Source organism: Sorex araneus, chromosome 3 (genome assembly GCF_027595985.1).
Source record: "Sorex araneus isolate mSorAra2 chromosome 3, mSorAra2.pri, whole genome shotgun sequence".
Lineage (NCBI taxonomy): Eukaryota > Metazoa > Chordata > Mammalia > Eulipotyphla > Soricidae > Sorex > Sorex araneus.
The window spans coordinates 205,430,922-205,450,654 of record NC_073304.1 but is presented as its reverse complement, the minus strand read 5'-3'; the positions used below and the strand labels follow the sequence as shown (position 1 = coordinate 205,450,654).

Sequence of the window (19,733 nt, the reverse complement as noted above, 5' to 3'; positions counted from 1 at the left end):
TACCTACTTTTTGGCTTTTTGGGGTTACACACGGTGATGCTCAGAGATTACTCCTGGCTCTGCACTCAGAAATTACTCCTGGTGGTGCTCAGGGGACCATAGGGGATGCCGAGGGTCACACCCGGGTTGGCCACGTGCAAGGCAAATGCCCTACCCACTGTACTATCACTCTGGCCCCCCTTAACTTGATTTTTGTATGTTCAAAATTGGACATCCTAATACAGTCTAAGATTTAGAACCTCTTTGTTACTCCTGAAAGAGAATCATTAGCAATTATTCCATTCATCCCTCACTCCACTATCCACTAGGTTATCCTCCTATACACTTTCTCTAGAAATTTGCTTCATTTGGACTTTTCATAAAAATGACAGCAAATTGCGTTTTGTTACTGGCTTCTATCATTTGCTATAAAAGTGTTAAGATTTAGGACTGGAACCATAATGAAGCAGGTAGGGCATTTGCCTTTCACATAGCTGATCTGAGTTTAATACCTGGTATCCCCTCTGATCCCCCAAGCACTGCCAGGAGTGATTCCTGAGTGCAGTAGACAGGAGCAACCCCTGAACATCACCGTTTGTGGCCCAAAAAGAAGACAGAATTTTTTTTAAGGCTTATCCCTTTTGTAGCATCTCTCAATTCCTTTTATGGCTGAATTGTACTCCATTGTACAATAACACTACATTGTATATATCCATTATTCTTAGTAAACATTGGGTTGTTTTTCTTTTTGCTATGCAGAACAATACTGCTATGAATATTTATGTACATTTTGTTCTAATGTATGTTTTTCTCTTGGGTATACATTTGAGTTGAATTGCTGGGCAATAGATCAACTTTATGTTTAGCACTTAAAGACACCCTCAAAGCAGGTGTCTTTCACCCACAGTGCCCCTTTATCCATATGGATGCTGCCACTGTTCTTACTTTTCCTTCTTTAAAAAAAATTAAATGTTCCCTCTCCCTTCATTATTGCCATTGCAATAGCCAGGCACTTGGTTGCAGTACTCAGAGTGGTTGCACACTTGCTGTGGGGCTCATCAGGGAGTGCATACTGTCAGAGTTACAGTGCTCAGACACTCTTGGTTCAGACACCAGAGGTCACACACTTTTTTTTTTAAATTTCTTATTATTAAATCACCATGAGATACAGTTTTGGCAGACAATTTCCCCCCTACTCTCTCTCTCTCTACTTTTGGCATTATGGTTTGTAATTCCGACACTGAAAGGTTATCCTGTTTGGTCCTTTTTCTACTTTCAGCACACATCTTTCATCCCGAATGATTCCTCCAACCATCATTGACTTAGTGATCCCTTCTTTATTCCAGCTGCCTTCTTCCCCAGCTCATGAGACAGGCTTCCGATTATGGGGCAGTATTCCTGACCCTTGTGTCTACTGTCCTTGGGTGTCCATCTCATATTATTTTATATTCCATAAATGAGTGCAGTCCTTCTATGTATGTCCCTCTCTTTCTGACTCATTTCACTTAACATGATACTCTCCATGTCCATCCACTTATAAGCAAATTTAATGACTTCATCTCTCCTAACAGCTGCTTTCCAGTGTGTAGATGTACCAAAGCTTCTTTAACCAGTCGTCTGTTTTCAGGCACTTGGGTTGTTTCCAGATTCTGTCTACTGTGAACAGTCCTGCAATGAACATATAGGTGCAGATGTCATTTCTCCTGTGCTTTTTTTGCACCCTCAGGATATATTCCCAGAAGTGGTATTGCAGGGTCATATGGAAGCTCAATTTCTAGTTTTTGAAGGACTGCCCGTATTGTTTTCCAGAAAGGCTGGATCAGTTGGCGTTCCAACCAGCAGTGAAAGAGCATCCCTTTTCCCCACAACCACACCAGCACTGATTGCTTTTGTTCTTTTGAATGGAGGTCACACACTCTTGTGTCCCTGGAGCTCCCACACAGCACTTAGCTCAGGGGATGGTGCTGGAGATCAAACTCCAAGATCTCTCTCGGGCACTGCCAGCTTCCCGCTGAGCAACTCTATCAGCCCACACCAGTCGCTGAGACTGTGAAATGGCACCATCTTGATTTTGCTTAGCAAGATTTTGTAGTGATGGTGATGTTGAACAGCTTTCATGAACTTATGGGTTATTTGCATGTCTTCGTGGGGAAAGAACCTTTTTGGCCCCTTTGCCAGTTTTTCCACTGGATTGTTTTTATGTAAGAAGGATACCAGTCCCTCATAAAATAAATGATTGACAGAAATTTTCTGCCCTTTTGTGAGTTGTCTTTTTCACTTTCTTTTATTTGTTAAGGGGCCACACTGTGTGGTGCTAAGGCTCTGTGGTGCTCAGGGCCGCACCTGGGAAGGCACATTTTTATCAATTCAGTATCTGTTTCTTTCCCGTTCTTTTTTTTTTTTAATTGAATCACCATGTGGAAATGGAAAGTTACAAAGCTTTCAGGCTTTAGTTTCAGTTACACAATGCTCAAACACCCATCCCTTCACCAGTGCACATATTCCACCACCAAGAACCACAGTAAACCTCCCCACAACCCCCCACCCCGCCTGTGTAGCTGATACATTTCACTTTACTTTCTCTTTACTTTGATTACATTCAATATTTCAACAAAAAACTCACTATTATTGTTTGGAGTTTCTCCCCCCAAAGTCAGACCTGCTGTCTTTCCCCTGTTCTTACTTCTCAACAGAATTGACATGATTGGGCCTTTAAGTATTCTCTTGATTTTCCTTTTATTTATCTTGCTATTTCATTCATTCATTTTTTTTGGGGGGGGGGCTCCAAAACAATGCTCAAGAGCCCAGGGAATGCTGATAACCTGACAGAATGGTCCAATTCTTGGGCTGAGGACCTCGTGCTGCTTGGACCCTGCATGGTTCAGAGCACCTCCAGTGGGTACACCTGTCAGTGCTCAGGGGGCCATCTGGTGCTGGTGCTTGACCCAGGGCCTCGGCCACCAGAGCATGACCCCCTGCCCTCCCCCGCCCCATTATCTTGCTGTTTCTTTTCAGTAGTCACATGTTCCTTGTCTTCTACTGAACTTCTAAATGTGTTGTGTTAATAACGCTACAGGCTGTGTACTTAGCAAAACATGCCATTAAGTCATAACTTAGTACGCTTACCAGAACACTATTTTAACCAGAAATTTAGAAGTCAGGTACTCTTGTTTTCTTTTTGGTCATGATTTTTGTAGGGGCCACAGCCAGTATTACTCTGGAGCCCTGGGACAGGAATTTTGATTAGTCACAGCAGGGCTAGAGCAACCGTTTGGAGAGAGAGAATGCAGGGCTGAGAGAGGAAGGAGGAGGAAGAGAGAAGGCCAGAAGTCTAATCTTTTATGACCAAACCTCAGAAGTCATATAACGTGACTGTTGCCACATTTTATCATATTTCACCACATATCATCACTACCACATAATTATTGCACCCTATTTTTAAGTAATACCAGCACTATTTAAAAAATTTACATAACGGTCCCACCCAACTTTTGTTTTGTTGTTGGGCCACCCTGGGTGGGGTGCACAGGGATTTCCCCTGGCAGTGCTCTGGATATGGGGTGCCAGGGATTAAACCTGAGTCCTGTTTCAGCTTGCAAGGCAAGTGCCCTACCTGCTGTACTCTCTCTACAACCTCACAAGCACCCAACATTTTTTTTTTCTTTTTGGGCCATAAACAGAGATGCTCAGGGGTTACTCCTGGCTCTACACTCAGGAATCACTCTTGACAGGCTCAGGGAACCATATGGGATGCCGGGGATTGAATCTGGTCAGCAGCATGGAAGGCAAGCACCCTACCCACTGTACCATCACTCCAGCCCCTTGATTAGGTTCTTAACACCTAGAAATATTGCTAGGGTCTCTTTTAGATAACCTGCTCCAGTCTGTCCTGTCCAGACTATTCACAACCTCCCCCATGTAAACCTCACCCTCTCCTCTACATCTCCCAGAATTTCACCCATTATAGCATCAGGCTTGGATCTGAGGTCAAGGTCATAGTGAGGAAAGATTCTTCAGGTACAGATTTGCAGGGGTGACTAGGAGTAGGACCAACACACAGTGGTGCTGAGGGATCACATTTGGTGGTGTCAGGGACCGTATGCAGTGTCAGGGACTGAACCCAAATCAGCCACATGCAAGACAAAAGCCTTCATTAACCCCCGTGTCATCTCTCTGGCCCTACAATTTTGTTTTCTTCTTTTAAACACAATTTTATTGGTTTATTATTAGGTTCCAATACTGTAAAATGTAGGAAATGCTATTTTACCCTTTGTATGCATATAAGTCTCATCACTCTCAGAGCTCCAGTGACATCAGATTATTAAGTGAACCACTTTCCCCCTTTTCCCCAGACCCTTCCCCTTTCCCTCAGGTAACCACTGTATATTACATAGAGCTTAAAAGTCATTTTTAGAGGCCAGAGTTATCGATAGGACAACACTGTGGTACTGTTGTCCAGTTCATTGATTTGCTCGAGCGGGCACTAGTAACGTCTCCATTGTGAGACTTGTTACTGTTTTTGGCATATCGAATACACCACCGGGTAGCTTGCGAGGCTCAACACTCCCCACCCCCCAAAAACCAGTCATTTTTACTGTGTTTTTATCTGTCTGCTTTGGTTATTTATATTCCATATATGAATAAAATCTGGTAACTTCAAGTCACTTAGAACCACTTCCTGGGGTCAGAGGTGATAAGGCACTCATTTTGCATGCAGCCTGCTGCAGCTGTGACCCTCTTTAGCTGGAGTTCAAATATATGGTCTTCTGGATACAAGGCCAGGAACTGCCCTTGAACACTCTGGGGGGTAGAACCCCTCCAAATAAATAAATAATAAAATCATGTCCTAACTTATTTTGCTTAGCAGTCATATCTTGTGCCACCCATGATGAGAAAAGCACAATTTCATCTTCTTAAAAATGACTTATTTTTTATGATCACTTTGAGTGTGTGTGTATATGTATATATATATATGCATATATATGTATATATTACAACGTGTTTATCCAGTGATCTTTCAGTGGGTCTTTGGGTTGATTCTGTGTTTTGGCTACTGTAAATAATGCTGCAATGAATAAAGAGGTGCAAATATACTTTTGACTTAGTGTTTTAATATCCTTTAGATAAATGCCTTTTATCCAAAGGAGTATTGCTGGATCATATGGACTTTTCAGTTTTAGTTTTGCATGGAATTTTCCTCTTGTTTTCCATAGAGACTATTAATTTGCATTCCCATCACCACTGTACCTTTTTCTCCACTCTCTTGCCAACTTTTGTTTCCAGTCTATTATATAGAACACTTTTCCAGAAGTGTAGTGGTAGCTCATGGTGCTTCTGATTTGCATTTTTTAAGTACAATTTCTTTCCCCCTCCCTCCCTCCCTCCCTCCCTCCCTCCCTCCCTCCCTCCCTCCCTCCCTCCCTCCCTCCCTCCCTCCCTCCTTTCCTTTCTTCCTTCCTTTTTCTGTTTTCCATCCCCCCACCCCTGCCCTTTTTGCAGTGCAGAGTCAACTCAGGGCCTGCCACATACAGGGCATGCACTCTACCACTGCATACTCTCCCTGTCCCAGTTAAGTATGGATTTGAAAATTTAGTGACTGATGAAAAAAATGAACTCCCTTCCCCAGTAGTTCCCAGCATATTATAAGATGTAACCTTCCAATTCCAAAAAGAAGGAAAACACTTGAAGTCACTTTTCCATATTAATTTGTTTTCTCCCTGTGTTATCTCTTCCGTGTTGTTTTAAATGCCCATCTGGATATCCATGACCGCTAAATTTTCTAGCATATCTGAGCCTCTCCACCAGAAAATCTAATTAATCACTTAACACCTCCTCTAGAATACTGATGCTTCCAGCTTAACATGTTCACTTGAGCTTTTCTACTTTACCCCATTTTTCCACAAACCTGTTCTCCACCTTTCTTCATCTGGGTGCCGCTATTCACCTAGTTGTTTGAACTACAATTCAACCTTAATTCTTTTCTCTCTCTCACCTCAACATTCAGTTATCAGCAACTTTTATATTTTCTTTCTCCAAAATAATACCTTTTCTTTTTAGGTCTGGTTTTAGTTTTGGGCCACACCTAGTGGTGCTCAGAGTTTACTGTGGCTCTGTGTTCAGGGGCCACTCTGGCAGACTTGTGGGACCATATGGGATGCCGGAGATTGAATCCGGGTTGGCTGTGCATAAAACAAGCCTGCTACATGCTGGCCCCCAAAATATACTTTAAAAAAATATCACCAGGATTACAATTCATATCCTTATTGTCTGCCTGCATCCATCCTTACTCTTTCTAATTTCTTTTGAAACAAAGTGATTGTTTTTTTTGTTTTTTTGGTTTTTTTTGTATCAGGGATTAAACCCAGGGACCTACACAGGTAACATATTTGCTCTATCACCAGCCCATATCTTTCACTGTCAAATTAATATTTGATTTTACTTTTGTTGTAGCCAATGTTGCTTATGAGTTACTCCCATTTTAGTGCTCAGGGATCACTTTACAGTGGTGCTCAGAGGACTGTGAGGTGCTAGAGATCTATTGAACCGAGGATTCTCACATGCAAAGCATGCATTACAGCCCTTCAAACAGTCTTGGCTCCCAAAAGTGTTCATTTATTATTTTTGTTTGTTTTGTTTTCTTGGGGTAGGGGGCACACCTGGCATGCTCAGGGTAATCAGGCTCTGCACTCAGGAATCTCTCCTGGCGGTGCTCAGGGACCACATGGGTACTATCTTTCTGGCCCCTAAAGGATGTTTTAATTAATATATCTGATTATACTAGTGTCTTGCTCACAATTTTATTTTTATATTTTCTTTTTGGTTTTTGCAATACTTGGTATAAATCCTGGTTCTGTGCTCAGGGATCACTCCTGGCATAGGAGGTTCTGGGGATTCAAATCACAGTTAACTGCATTAGTTGCATGCAAGGCACATGCCTTGCCTTGTCTACTGCACTATCTCTTTGGACCTTTGTTCACATTTTTAAAAAGTGAAATAAAGAAATTTACTTAGAGAGATGTGAGAACTTAGAGAGAGAGAGAGAGAGAGAGAGAGTGGAAAAAAAAGGAAGTAAAAAACTTTAAGAGAGAACACAGGCTTCCCCAGAGTGAAAGAATAAGCCAGCATGCTGATAATTCTTACTGACTTTCTATTACACTCTAAATGAAATATAAATTCCTTACTGTGGTCTAAAGGTCCAGAGGTCCATTGGCTTATCCCTTTGACTGATTCCCTGGCACTTTGTTCCCAGCATATCCTTCATCTCACATCTTCTTTTGGACTTCATTTTGTTTTAGTTTAGCTTTTTTTTTTAAACCCATATCTTGGAGGACCATATGGGGTGCCAGGGATCAAACCTCAGTCTGCTGTGCAAGTGTCTTCCGTACCTGCTGTACTATCTCTCAGGCCCTGTTTAGCGGTAGCTTTTAGAAAGGGTTTTTCTATAGAATATTTTCTCCATTTGACATATTCTCTCCCAACTTCCTTACTCCCACATAACTGAATATTTCTCACCTTTCAAGGAATGGCACTCCTGATCATTCCACATTGGTACCCCTCCCTCTCTTTTATTCTTGGTCACTATATCCTATTTGTTTCCTTTATAAAACTTACCACAGTATACTTTTTTTCTTGCTTTTTTGGGGTCACATCCAGCGGTGCTCAGGGGTTACTCCTGGCTCTGCATTCAGGAATTACTCCTGGCTGTCCTTGGGAAACCATATGGGAAGTCGAGGATCGAACCTGAGTCAGCTACATGCACGTCAAACCCTCTAACTGCTATACTATCACTCCAGCCCCCCTAATAAACATTTCAGTCAGTATTTGTCTGTTCTTTTACTGGGCCACATCTAGTGGTGTTCAGGGGCTGTTCTAGCTCTGTGCTTAGAAGTGACCCTGACAGTGCTTGGAGGACCAGATGGGTTGCTAGGGTCAGCTGCATGCAAAGCAAGTGCTTAGCCCTTACTCTGTGTGTGTGTGTGTGTGTGTGTGTGTGTGTGTGTGTGTGTGTCCCTGTCTCTGTCTCTCTCTCCTCTCTCTCTCTCTTTCTCTCCTCTCTTCCACCCCCCACCCCGCAACTTGTCAGTAAAAAAATTGTGGGGGTGTGGTAGGGGGACGTTTGGGCCACACCTTCCTGTGCTCAGGGGGTACTCATGGCTCTGCTCAGGGAAAAGGTTCTGTCTGAGGACCCTGTGGGGTGCCAGTGATCTAACCCTGGTTAGCCCCATGCAAGGAAATGCCTTGCCTATTGTTCTCACTCTCTGGCCCCAGTAAATTTTAATTTAGTCATTTCATGTCATGGTTTCTTTCCCAGCCCATTCTTCACTTCCTCTAAGGTTGAGTCTTAATGTTCAAGATATCCATAACCAGTTCTGCTTGACCACTCATCATAAAACTTATCCCAGTTTTCAGTGATCCCATACTGTTCTGTAACGATGATGTCCCCATTATGTCCGTGACCATGTAAGTGTTTTATTCACATAATATTCACAGTGGCTATCAAAGTGACTAGCAAATAATATTCTCAGTAAAGAGTGTGCTAAATATTATCTAAAGTACAATTTTGTTTTGAGACAAGGTTAATGTTGTTTTGCTTTTGTTTTGGGGTCACACCCAGCAGTGCTCAGGGCTTACTCCTGGCTCTGCTCTCAGGGATCATTCCTGGTGGGACTTTAGGGGACCACGTGGGATGCAGGGGGCAAATCTGGGTCGGCCACTCGCAAGACAAACACTTTGCCCGCTGGATTGTGTCTCCAGCCCCAAGGTTAATAATGTTAATGTAATATTTCCTAATTCTCGCTGAAAATAGGCTTTTGGTTTTTTCTCTTTCAGTAATTGCCCTTCCTTTTTGGCTGCTGCTTTAGCTAGAGCCACATCAGATGAAGTCCTTCAGAGTGATCTGTCTGCACATTACATCTCAAAAGAAACAGATGGCACAGAAGGGACAGTGGGTGCGTACCTGTCTACGTTATTTGTCCAGTATAAAAGTTTTCATCTAGAGGAAGCCACAGAAAATGCCTGCATAATTCTCAGCCTAATTACCTGTTTGTCCACTGGCCAATTTAATAGTGGTCACAAGAAAACAGTGCAACAAAAAATGTAAGCCAATAGAAGGAAAGAAGAGAAAACTACATGTAAGTTTAGGAAACGAAAAGGGATACGGAGTAGGAGACTAACAGGACATTAGCATAAATAAGAACTAGATAAACAGAGGAAAGTGAGGAATGAGAAGACAGGAAAGAAAAGGTGAGTGAAGGAAGGGAGCATTTCAGCAAAGCCTACTTAAAATTCTTAGCCTGGCACCAGGGACGTGGCTCGTTGGCAGACCGTGTACCTTGCGTGTGTGAGACCCTGCTTTTGGTCTCTGACACTGAAAAGAAAGAAAAGAACTTTCTAGTTTAGTTTGAAAACCCAGTTAGGTTGGGGAGCTGGCTTATGGGTATCTCATCCTTTGCATGCAGGCAGCGGGGGCCTGAAGCCGTGGTCCCACAGAGCCCCACGCACCCCTAGTGCTACCCCTGAGCACTGCTGGGTGCAGGCTCCCAAACAGAAACATATCAATCATTTGTAACAAAACTCTCTTATTAATTTTATGAAATTTGCATCAGCCAGTAATTAAAACCTTTTATAGTTAATTGCATTGATCATGGTACTACTTATTTCTATGCAAATTGTGAGACTTTTATTAATGAAGCCATATTTATGTACCAGGCTTTACATATTTGTCCATTTTAAAAGAAATACTGACTTTTGTGAAAATTAGGGAATTGCTACTCAAAACGAAGGAATTTCGATGCCTCATTCTGTTCTATTTTAAGCTTTTTGCCTCTAGACCTGGTACACAAGGAGCGACGCATCTATTAATGAATCCGAGTAGCTTGGTTTCAGAGAATGTGAAACAGATAGAAGTAAACAGCCTTGTTTTTCCATTATTTCTCTAGGCCATTTTTTTGAACAGAAAATTGGCAAGGAAGCAGTTCCTCTGCTTGTTTATAGCGAGAGTAATTGATTCACAGGAAAAGAATTGTCCCGGAGTCCGGCTGGCTGGATCCTGCTCTACAGCACCGGCCTTCCCTGTGGTGCCGAAGCCTGGGTCAGACCCTGGGCCGAGAGCCTGAGGGTGGTGACGTTCTGCCTGGTGCAGCCAGGGCAGCGTGGCGGCTGACTCAGCTGCAGCTCATACAGTGACATTAACGACTGATGAGTCACGTACAGCTGTGAGGGGGTGGACTGCTACCTTAGGACAATTTTCTTCTCATCCTTTTTCAATTTTATTTTTCCTTTCCAAGCAGCAATTATTTCTATGTTAGTGTTGTGTACATCACCCTGCAAAAGACTACTTAGCCTAGCAGAATTGAAGCGTTGCCCAGAGTGTGGACCTTGCAAGAATTTCTTGACTCCCCCTAACACAGTGAACTTGAAACATAGGGTTTTTCTTTTCTTTTGATTTTTCAGGGACCACGAAGCATAGGTGCACATAGAGTGGGCAGTGAGGTGCCAGGGATGGGACTCAGGAGACTCAGACATGCTAGACAAGTGCTCTACTATTTAGGTGACCAGCCCTGAAGGATTTTTCTTCTTGGTCATTGTGACTGTATTTTTCCAAGAGTTTACCTATGTAGGTGCCTATGCCATGGCTGTTGGTTCAGAAAGATCTATTATAACTATAAACCATTTACAAGTCCTTAATCTATTTTACCAAAGAAGTGAAAGTTGCACAAGGAATCTCAGGGAATGTTGTATTAGCTTATTAGCTTGTTTCCTAAATCAAACTTTCAAAACATTCCTAGGAGCTAGAGCAATAGTACAGGGGGTAGGGCGTTTGCCTTGCATGCACCTAACCTGGGTTCAATATGTGGTATCCCCCAAGCACTGCCAGGAGTGATTCTTGAGTGCAAAGACAGGAGTAAGCCCTGAGTATTGCTGGATTTGGCCCCCCACCAAAAAAAACCCAAAACCTAACTTAACATTCCTTTGACATTTATATCATCTCTCATCTGTTAGGACATATTAGTTTATCAGATATAAATTCTGTCCAGACAATTTGAAACCAATTCGAAATATTCCAGTGTAGGGGCCAGAGTGGTAATACGGCTGGTAGGGTGTTTGCCTTTCACGTGGCCTGGCTGACCAGGGTTCAGACCCTGGCATCTTATATGGTCCCCCAAACACCGCCAGGAGTAATTCCTGAGCACAGAGCCAGGAGTAACCCCTGAGCATTGCTGGGTGTGACCCAAGAAGCCAAAAGAGAGAGAGAGAGAGAGCAAGAAAGAGAGAGAGAAATATTCCAATGTGAAAAATGAAAAATGAGAAAGGGAAAATTATTGCTAATATAGAGGAGATAAAGAGAATTATGAGAATTTTGTGCAAATGAATTTGAAAACCTGGATATTTTCTAGAAAAATATAAATTAACAAACTTTACCTGAGAAGAAGAAAGCGATTGAGAAAATTGTCAAGGAACCATCTTCTTTAAAGGACAAAAAGAGGTAATTCCACAAGTGAACAACCAAAAACTGATCATTCCAGTGCCTTTTAAGATAAATTTCTGGTTGGGGCCGGAAGATAGTACAGTGGGTAGGGCGTTTGCCTTGCACATGGGTGACCAGGGTTCAATCCCCAGCAATCTGTATGACACCCACCCTTCCCCACTGCCCTGAATACCACACAGAATCAAGAGTTAGCATGACCATTGTCAGGTGTGGCCGCAACGCTGCCCCACCCCCCAATAAATGAATCACCAAGTTGTATAGACAAGAAGGAAATCTTGCATAACATAATCACTAAAACCTGCTTAAGATACCAGTAAACATGCAAATGAATATTAATAGTGTAAAAACATCTTTTTTCTTTTTTTTTTTTTTTTGTGACTCCCAAGTGGTTTTCAGGGGCTTGGGGGATCATTCTTGGTAATTTTCAGCCAATCAGGCTGGTGGTTCAGTGCTAAGGCCTAAAGATGAGGTGGTGCTTGGCCCAGCAGGCAGCCCTGGTGGTGCTGAGGGGCCATGTGATTCTGGGGATCAAACCAGGATCAGGCACAGGCCCTGTACTATCTCCTGGCTCCAGTATAAAAGTCTTTAATGAAATCATTGTAGATTGAACATAATGATCAGTTCATTCGATGAGTATTTCATTTAGGGTCTGCCATATCCTTAGCCTGTGATAGGGAAATAGCAGTGGAAGAAAACAAGATTATTGGGAAGTTTATTGGCATAATACATTATAGATTATAGCTTATAAGGTCAGAAGATAAAAGAAAACACTTCCCAAAGAAAGTGCATTTGATATCTATAATAGCCACTCCTACTTTTAAAAGTATACTTTAAAAATTAGAACTGGGTGGATATGCCCTGGTCACTGTTGAACAATGCTTGTTTCAAACCAAAAATACTGCATTTATGTTTAATGTATGTATATCATGATTTTCTGGTTGTAAGTGACCACTAACACTACTCATAGTGGCTTCAGCAAAACAGAATTTATTGACTGCTTTTCAAGGTAAGACTAATGAGGTGTTCAAGGCTTCTTCACATGATGTCACATGATGATAACACTGACATGTGCCATTAGAGTCTAGCATTTCTTCATCTCTCATCTGTACTCTCATTCTGATTTGTTTTCAGGCTCCATGTGTTGGCAAGATGACTGCTAGGAGCACCAGGTCTTCAGCTGCCCAGGTTCAAATCAAGCAGGAAAAGAAGAGTAACTTTACTCAGTTGCTCTTACCCAAGTCACAGGATTCACTTGAATCAGCTCAGCTCGGTTTATCCAATTCCTGAACCAATCACTGTGACCAGAGGAATGTGATTCTCTAATTGCCTAGATACGAATCACATGTTTTACCCCTAGATGCACAGAGATTGAATATAGAGAAGGAAATATTTTTTTAGTAGAAAGGGATGTTTGCTAGGTGGCAAACAACAGATTAAAACAAAGTTCTGACTCTAATAGCAAAAAGACAAACTAAGAATAAATTAAGAAAAAGAAAGGACCCCTGTTAAAATATAATTACAGAATTATAACTTGTTCCTGGATAAGATTCAATAGGAAAAGCTAATTTGTTTAGCTGTCATTCCCCTCCATTCATCTATAAATTAATTGTCTTCCCTCAAACAACAGCAACAGAGCCTCACCTCCCCCCCCACCCACTCACCTACCCATACTTGGCAAGGTATAATGAGCAGGTTCATTGGGAACAAAATATGTCAAACTACCCACTGACGTTTTCATTTTTGCCATACTGGCATTGAACCCTAGGTCTCACATTCACTAGGCATGTGCTCTTCCAGTGAGCCACATCCCTGGCCCGTTATCTTTTAGAATTATGAATAATAGGTGGAAAAACTAATTGCCTTGTGTTAGAACATATTACAAAATTACAAACATTTGAAAAGAGTTATAGCACTATTAGATAAATAGGTTAGCAAAGTAGAATAGACAACTGAGGTTACAAATCTTTTTAATATCTTTGTGGATATTTAATTTATATAACAGCTTACATATTAAGTTATTAATAAACATCAATTAAGTCCCTTCTGTCTGCCAGACACTGAAGTATAGCTAACCAAAAACAATTAAGACATAGTATACACAGTCTCAGACATGAAGAGTGTGGATTGTAGAACAGCCCTGGGATCCTGATAGCTTGTTCTCTTTGTGTAACGTTCCAGAGACATAGAATATGGCAGCTAACCATATACATTATTCACTGAGGGCTCAGAGATGGAGCTATGTTAGGTTTCATAGCTCTGGGGCAGCAGAAGCACGTGGGATGCTGGGTCCCATCTCTGACACTAGGGTTTCCCAGATCTGATGAGCCACTCTGGAGCACTCTGGAGCACTCTGGAACACAACTTTTCTTTATGACCCTCCACAAAGAAAAGTTATTATGGCAGTGTGTGGAGTGCTGCATTAATAGATATTGAAAATGGGAACAGAAAGGCGGGAACCACTAGGACAAGAGGGACAATGGAACAGTCTAGAGGTTTATTCTCAAAGATGGTCCTGCTTCCACTAGTCAGTTTAATATGTTCTCTCCCTGCATTATTCACTCTGGCAGCCTTCAGCCACACGTAGTTCATGAGCACTGAAACAGCTAATCTGAACCAAATGCTGAATTTTAAATCTAATTTCAGTTAAATGTAAATAACTGTGTAACTAGTAAACTACTGGTCATCTGAGAGTGATACTCAAGCCAATGAATGATTCATGGTGGTTTGCATTATTTGGGAGTATGGGTACCATCCTAATCATTACTATTTTTTATTTGTCTGTTTCATCCCACCTTATTCTCCCTCAGACTTTTCTTCTGAATTCACTTAATGGTTTTACAAGTGTTTGTTAGGTAAAGTTAAAAATATACCCCAAGTCAGAGACCACACGGGTGGGAAAGTTACAGATAGGTAGTTGCTGGCTACAAGCACCTCGGCAAATGCTGCTTTAAAAGAGACGAGGGGAGGCCACAGAAGGTTCTCGGAACACTCAAACTCTTGGGTTTCCTGCTGGCCTCAGTTTCCCTCTTGTGCACACCTTGTCACGTTTTATTAGTGCCATTTCCCTCTTTCAAATGTAACCTTGATTTTTGGTCATAGGAAAACATTAAGGGAACAAAGTCACTGTGGCTTATCTAAAGGCTGGCGGGGGAGGGGGAGGAGTACCAACCATGAGAAAGGCTAATAAACTAAAAGATTATTTTTTCAAGGAATTCTGAATAAGAACATAGATAAGTGTAATCACAGACTACTGAGGCAGACAGAGCAAAGAAGAATAGAAATAAATAAAAGGGAATCTTAAGTTCCAGACTGTTCCCGAACATCAAGTCTCTCTGAACTGGGATTTGTGTTCTGGATTAAGGAGGCATGCATAGCCATTGCCCGTCTGGCACACACATTCTCATGCTGTTACAAACTATATGTGATTTAGTACAGGAAAAAAAATTTTATTTTAAGTATGTAGGAGGAGCCTCTAAAACCTGACCTTAGGAAAGACCTCCCCAGGTTATTTTAGTAGTTGCATTTCAATAGACAATTTTCGGGGGGGGGGAATAATGTAAAGGGCCAGAGAGAACACTCAAGAGGCTGAACACATGCATATAGGAGTCGAGGATTTGATCCCTCGTACTTCGTGGTCCCCTGAACACCACTGGGAGTTAACACTTGAGCACAGGCCCAGGAGTAGTCTGAGTACTGCCAAATGTGACCTCAGAAGAAAAAGATAAATGAGCAGAGAAACAAATGTGAGACAGTGAGACACAGTCTCTTTAGTTCCATTTAGTTCCACTAATTAACAGACTCACTGTCCATTCTGTGAGGGGTATGAGTCAGAGTCAGAAGTCAGCTAGTCTACTTCATTTATTTGGTCAAGTAACAACACTTACTTTACTGTTTGATTTTTGGGTCACACTCACCGGTGCTCAGGGCTTTCTTCTGGGTTTGTGCTCAGGGATAACTCCTGGCAGGCTTCAGGGGACCACATGGGTGCGGGGGATTGAACCCAGGTCAGCTGCCTGCAAGGCAAGCACCCTACCAGCTGTACGATGGCTCCAGCCCAGGTAGCAGACTTTATAGTAAAGAATCCTTTCACACTTTCCTTTTCTGTTTTTGTGCTGTACATGTCCCTGTGGCGGGGAGGGGGCGAGATTACTCCTGTTGGGAGCTCGGGGGTCCCACATGGTGCCAGGAATTGAACCTGGGCTTCTACATGCAAAGCATTAGATCCAGCCCTTCAAGACAGCTTTCCAACCTTCTCTATTTCTTTTATTGTTTTTTTGGGTCATAGCTGGCCGTGCTCAGTGACAACTCCTGCTCAGTCCTCGAAGGTCACTCCTGGTTGTGTTTGGGGAACCACGCAGTAATCGTGCTCAAGACTGAACCCAGGCCAGCCTGTGCAGCCTGGTCAGTGGTCTCCCTAGCCTCTCACCACTTATTCTTTGTAGGGTCACACACAGAGACAAAATTTAAGGGTTTTGTTTTTTTTTCCCTTCAAGATATATAAAACATTTAAATCAGTGTTTGTTAACTTACTGACAGAATTCTTTAAATGATTGGCTAAATCCTTTAGTTAAAAATATATTGGGCCAGGGCTGGAGTGATAGCACAGCGGGTAGGCGTTTGCCTTGCACGAGGCCGACCCAGGTTCAATTCCCAGCATCCCATATGGTCCCCTGAGCATCGCCAGAAGTAATTCCTGTGCATCACCGGTTGTGACCCAAAAAGCAAGAAAAAAAATTGAGCCAGAGAGATAGTACAGCAGGTAGGGTGCTTACTTTGCATGTAACCAGTGTGGGTTCAGTTCCCAGTACTCCATATGGTCTCCCGAGTCCTGCCAAGAGTGATTGCTGAGCACAGAGCCAGGAATAAGTCATGAACACCACAGGTGTGGCCCCCCAAACAGCAACAACAAGATATAGAAATATTAAATAAAATGTATCATTTGCTTCTGCATTATGATCAATTATAGGAGAGAAAAGGTAGTGAACTAGAGGGAGGTAAAGGAAGAGATCAGAAGAGAGAACAAAGACAAATGATAATCAAGGTAAATTCTTACTCCTGTAGTTTGTAAATATATGATATTTTCATAGTTCTTTGATATTCTAATTAGCTCAGCCACCGGTCATATTTCAGTCCTGGTGCTGTAGGTATTTGGGGGCTTCTCTCCAGGTGATAATGTGGCAGCCAGCCCAAGGGCACCAGGACCCTCAACCAGATAGCATCTCACAGCCTGGAAGAGAATCCAGCATAGAGCCAGATCCAACCCAGGCCAGAGGTTTTTCTCCTCGAGGCAAGATCTTAGTGGCAGCTGCTGTCTGATGAGTTTCTTCAGATAGCTTGTCATTTTCTCTCTTTAGCAGCAGTGTTTCTCTTCTCATAAGGAGGAATTTCTTCTATTAAGAGGAGCTTGACTAAGGTGACCCACTTCTGTCTTTACCAAGCAGGCAAGTGAAAAGCAGTTTTACCAGGCTCTTCATTGGGGGTTTCTGTGTTTCTTTCACAGAGATTGAGACAGTGAAATTGGCCCGATCTGTCTTCAGCAAACTACATGATATTTGCTGCAGCTGGGTGAAAGACTTCCCTCTCCGCAGGAGACCCCAGCTTTATTATGAGACATCAATCCATGCCATCAAAAACATGCGCAGGAAAATGGAGGACAAACATGTCTGCATTCCTGACTTTAACATGCTCTTCAACCTAGAGGTAAAGGGCACTTGGAAAGAGTCAACACGATTTAAAAACGAAACGGTCACCTTCATGGGCCTGTTTGCAAAGGAAACTTCTAGTATATTTCACATAGTGTCTCTGAGACGTTGGAGGGGCCCCGGAAGCAGAGGGGCACCCATTTGCTGGAACTGCACAATAGACAAGGAACTCTTGGGTTTTGTTGTTTTGAATAGCTAATGCAGTCACATGGTTCAGAACTGGAAAATGGAGTCCCTCTGATCCTTGCTGTCACTCAGGTTCCCTCAGTTGCAGGCAAGTGAAAAGTTTCTTGTGTAACTTTTACAGAGCTATTTTATAAACACCCAAGTAAAAAACATGACCCAAAGAAGCCAACCCTGGCATAGCTTAATAAAGCTGTCTTTTAAAGGCAGCTCTCTCTTTGTAATCAAATGATAATTTATTTAGTTTTCCCATATTACTGCATTGCTGAAGCAACACAGCACCCTAAAAGCATTTGGGTTGAGACGGTGTTTTGAATTTCATGTGATTTTCATTTTTTAAATCTTCATGTTTGAGATAGGAATGTAACTGGATTACATTTCATGCGTCTCTACGAAGGACAAATTGGGTCATCTGAGCCTTGTCAATTTTTAACCATTTTCTTGTTCTCTTTCTCTTCTCTTTTCTGTTGAATGCAGGAGGGAGTAGTATTTTTTCCCTTTGCCTGTTACATGCCTCTTTTTCTAAGTCCATAACTTAAAAGTCACAGTGTGGTCAGTGTATAGAAAACCCAGTATTTCCTTCATCTAGCAGCTCAATTTGAATGTTAGCTGACTGTCAAGGTCTGACCAGAAGGACTGGTAACGGTGTGTCTGTTACAAAGGTAGAGAGACTGAGTGTGTTCTTTTCACTCGTTATCAGGCCCATATATGGGCAACTCAAAAATTGGCTGTTGTATGAGAAGCTATTCTTCTGATTAACCTCAGGTGTGAGGGCATTAATGCTGTTTGTTGACTTGGTTCATTTTCTTTTTGCCTCAAATTTGAGCTAATGGCTTAAGGAAGCAAATGTATATTGTTGGGCTTTTTGTGGTTCTGGGTATCCACATGTCTCTTTTCCACTGACCCACCTCCCTTAGCGCTTAATTGTGTTTTGTTTGAAGTAGATGTTTTCCACATTGTCATTTTTTTTTTTTTGGTTTTTGGGTCACACCTGGCGATGCACAGGGGTCACTCCTGGCTCATGCACTGAGGAATTACTCCTGGCGGTGCTCGGGGGACCATATGGGATGCTGGAATTCGAACCCGGGTTGGCTGCGTGCAAGGCAAACACCCTACCCGCTGTGCTATTGCTCCAGCCCCCACATTGTCATTTTAAAGAATTAGGAATAATACATTTTTAAAAATAAGTTTCATGAATTCAACTTCACAACTTATTAGGTGTGTATACCACACACCACACCTATCATAGTTCTAGTGCCATTCACTAGTATCAGATTGACCACTGATTCCCTCTGGTAATTCCATACTCCCTCTACCTCTTCCTGTTTGGCAAATTTGTTTGTTTGTTTGTTGGAAGTGGGATATTTGTTTGTTGCTATTTCGAGCAGATAGTACATGATGTGGATCAAACCCAGGACCTTGCATGTACGCTATCACTTATTACATCCCTGGTCCCTATTAACCACTTTTTTCCAGTTTGGGAGCCATAGCTGGCTGTGCTGAGGGCTTACTCCTGGCTCTTTGTCCAGGGATCACTTGTGGTGGTTTTCGGGACACCATTTGTGATGCCAGGAATCAAATCTAGGTCTGCCACATTCGAGGTAAGAGCCCTACTCACGGTACTATCTCTCTGGCCTGGCTACTTTTTTGTTTGGATTCTTTGGACTACACCGAGCCGTGCTCAGGGTTTACCCCTAGCTTTGTACTCAATCCTGGAGTGGCTCAGGTCACCATATAAGGTACCAGGGATTGGACCTGGGTCTGGGTCTGCGAGGCAAGCACCTTACTGGTTGCCTGTCCCCTCAACCACATTCCTAAAAACAGATGCAGTGCGCTCTCTTCTGTCTTTTTTGATGCTATTATTTAGGAATCTATCAATCTCATATTGTTTAAAGTGACTATCTTTATGTGCCCAGAAAGTGGTTATTGCTTTCTCTCTCTTTGTAATGAATATCAGCTAACTTACTTATAAGCTGCTTGGATAAGCTGATTTTCAAGTTTATCTTTAATCTGACAATTGTTTAAAAATCATTTCTTTTTAGTACTACTCTTTCTACATACTAGAAAGAAATCCTGAATCAGGATGGTTTTCTAGGTAATTGTGATTAATCAGCTAATCCATTGTATTTTAAGATAGTTTTGGTAGAATTACTAAATTAGCTAAAATGTCTATTTCAGAGGCCATAGTGATAGTACATCAGGTAAGACATTTGCCTTGCATGCATGCCTTGATGCAGGTTCAATTCTCAGCATCCCATATGTTCCCCGTGCACCATGAGGACTAATTCCTAAGTGCAAAGCCAGGAGTCACCCCTGAGCATTGGCAGATATGACCCAAAAATAAACAAAAAAGAAGGCTATTTTGCATACATATGTGTATG

General features: G+C 42.2%; 1 protein-coding gene across 1 annotated transcript in view; it reads left to right on the top strand.

Moving 5' to 3' along the window:
• PPM1E (protein phosphatase, Mg2+/Mn2+ dependent 1E) overlaps positions 1-19,733 on the top strand; it is a 174,478-nt gene that overhangs the window by 136,015 nt on the left and 18,730 nt on the right. Inside the window, exons 2-3 of the mRNA XM_004608626.2 lie at positions 8,809-8,927; positions 16,968-17,167. Of these exons, the coding sequence (XP_004608683.2) occupies positions 8,809-8,927; positions 16,968-17,167 (319 nt within the window). The remainder of the gene's footprint in view (positions 1-8,808; positions 8,928-16,967; positions 17,168-19,733) is intronic.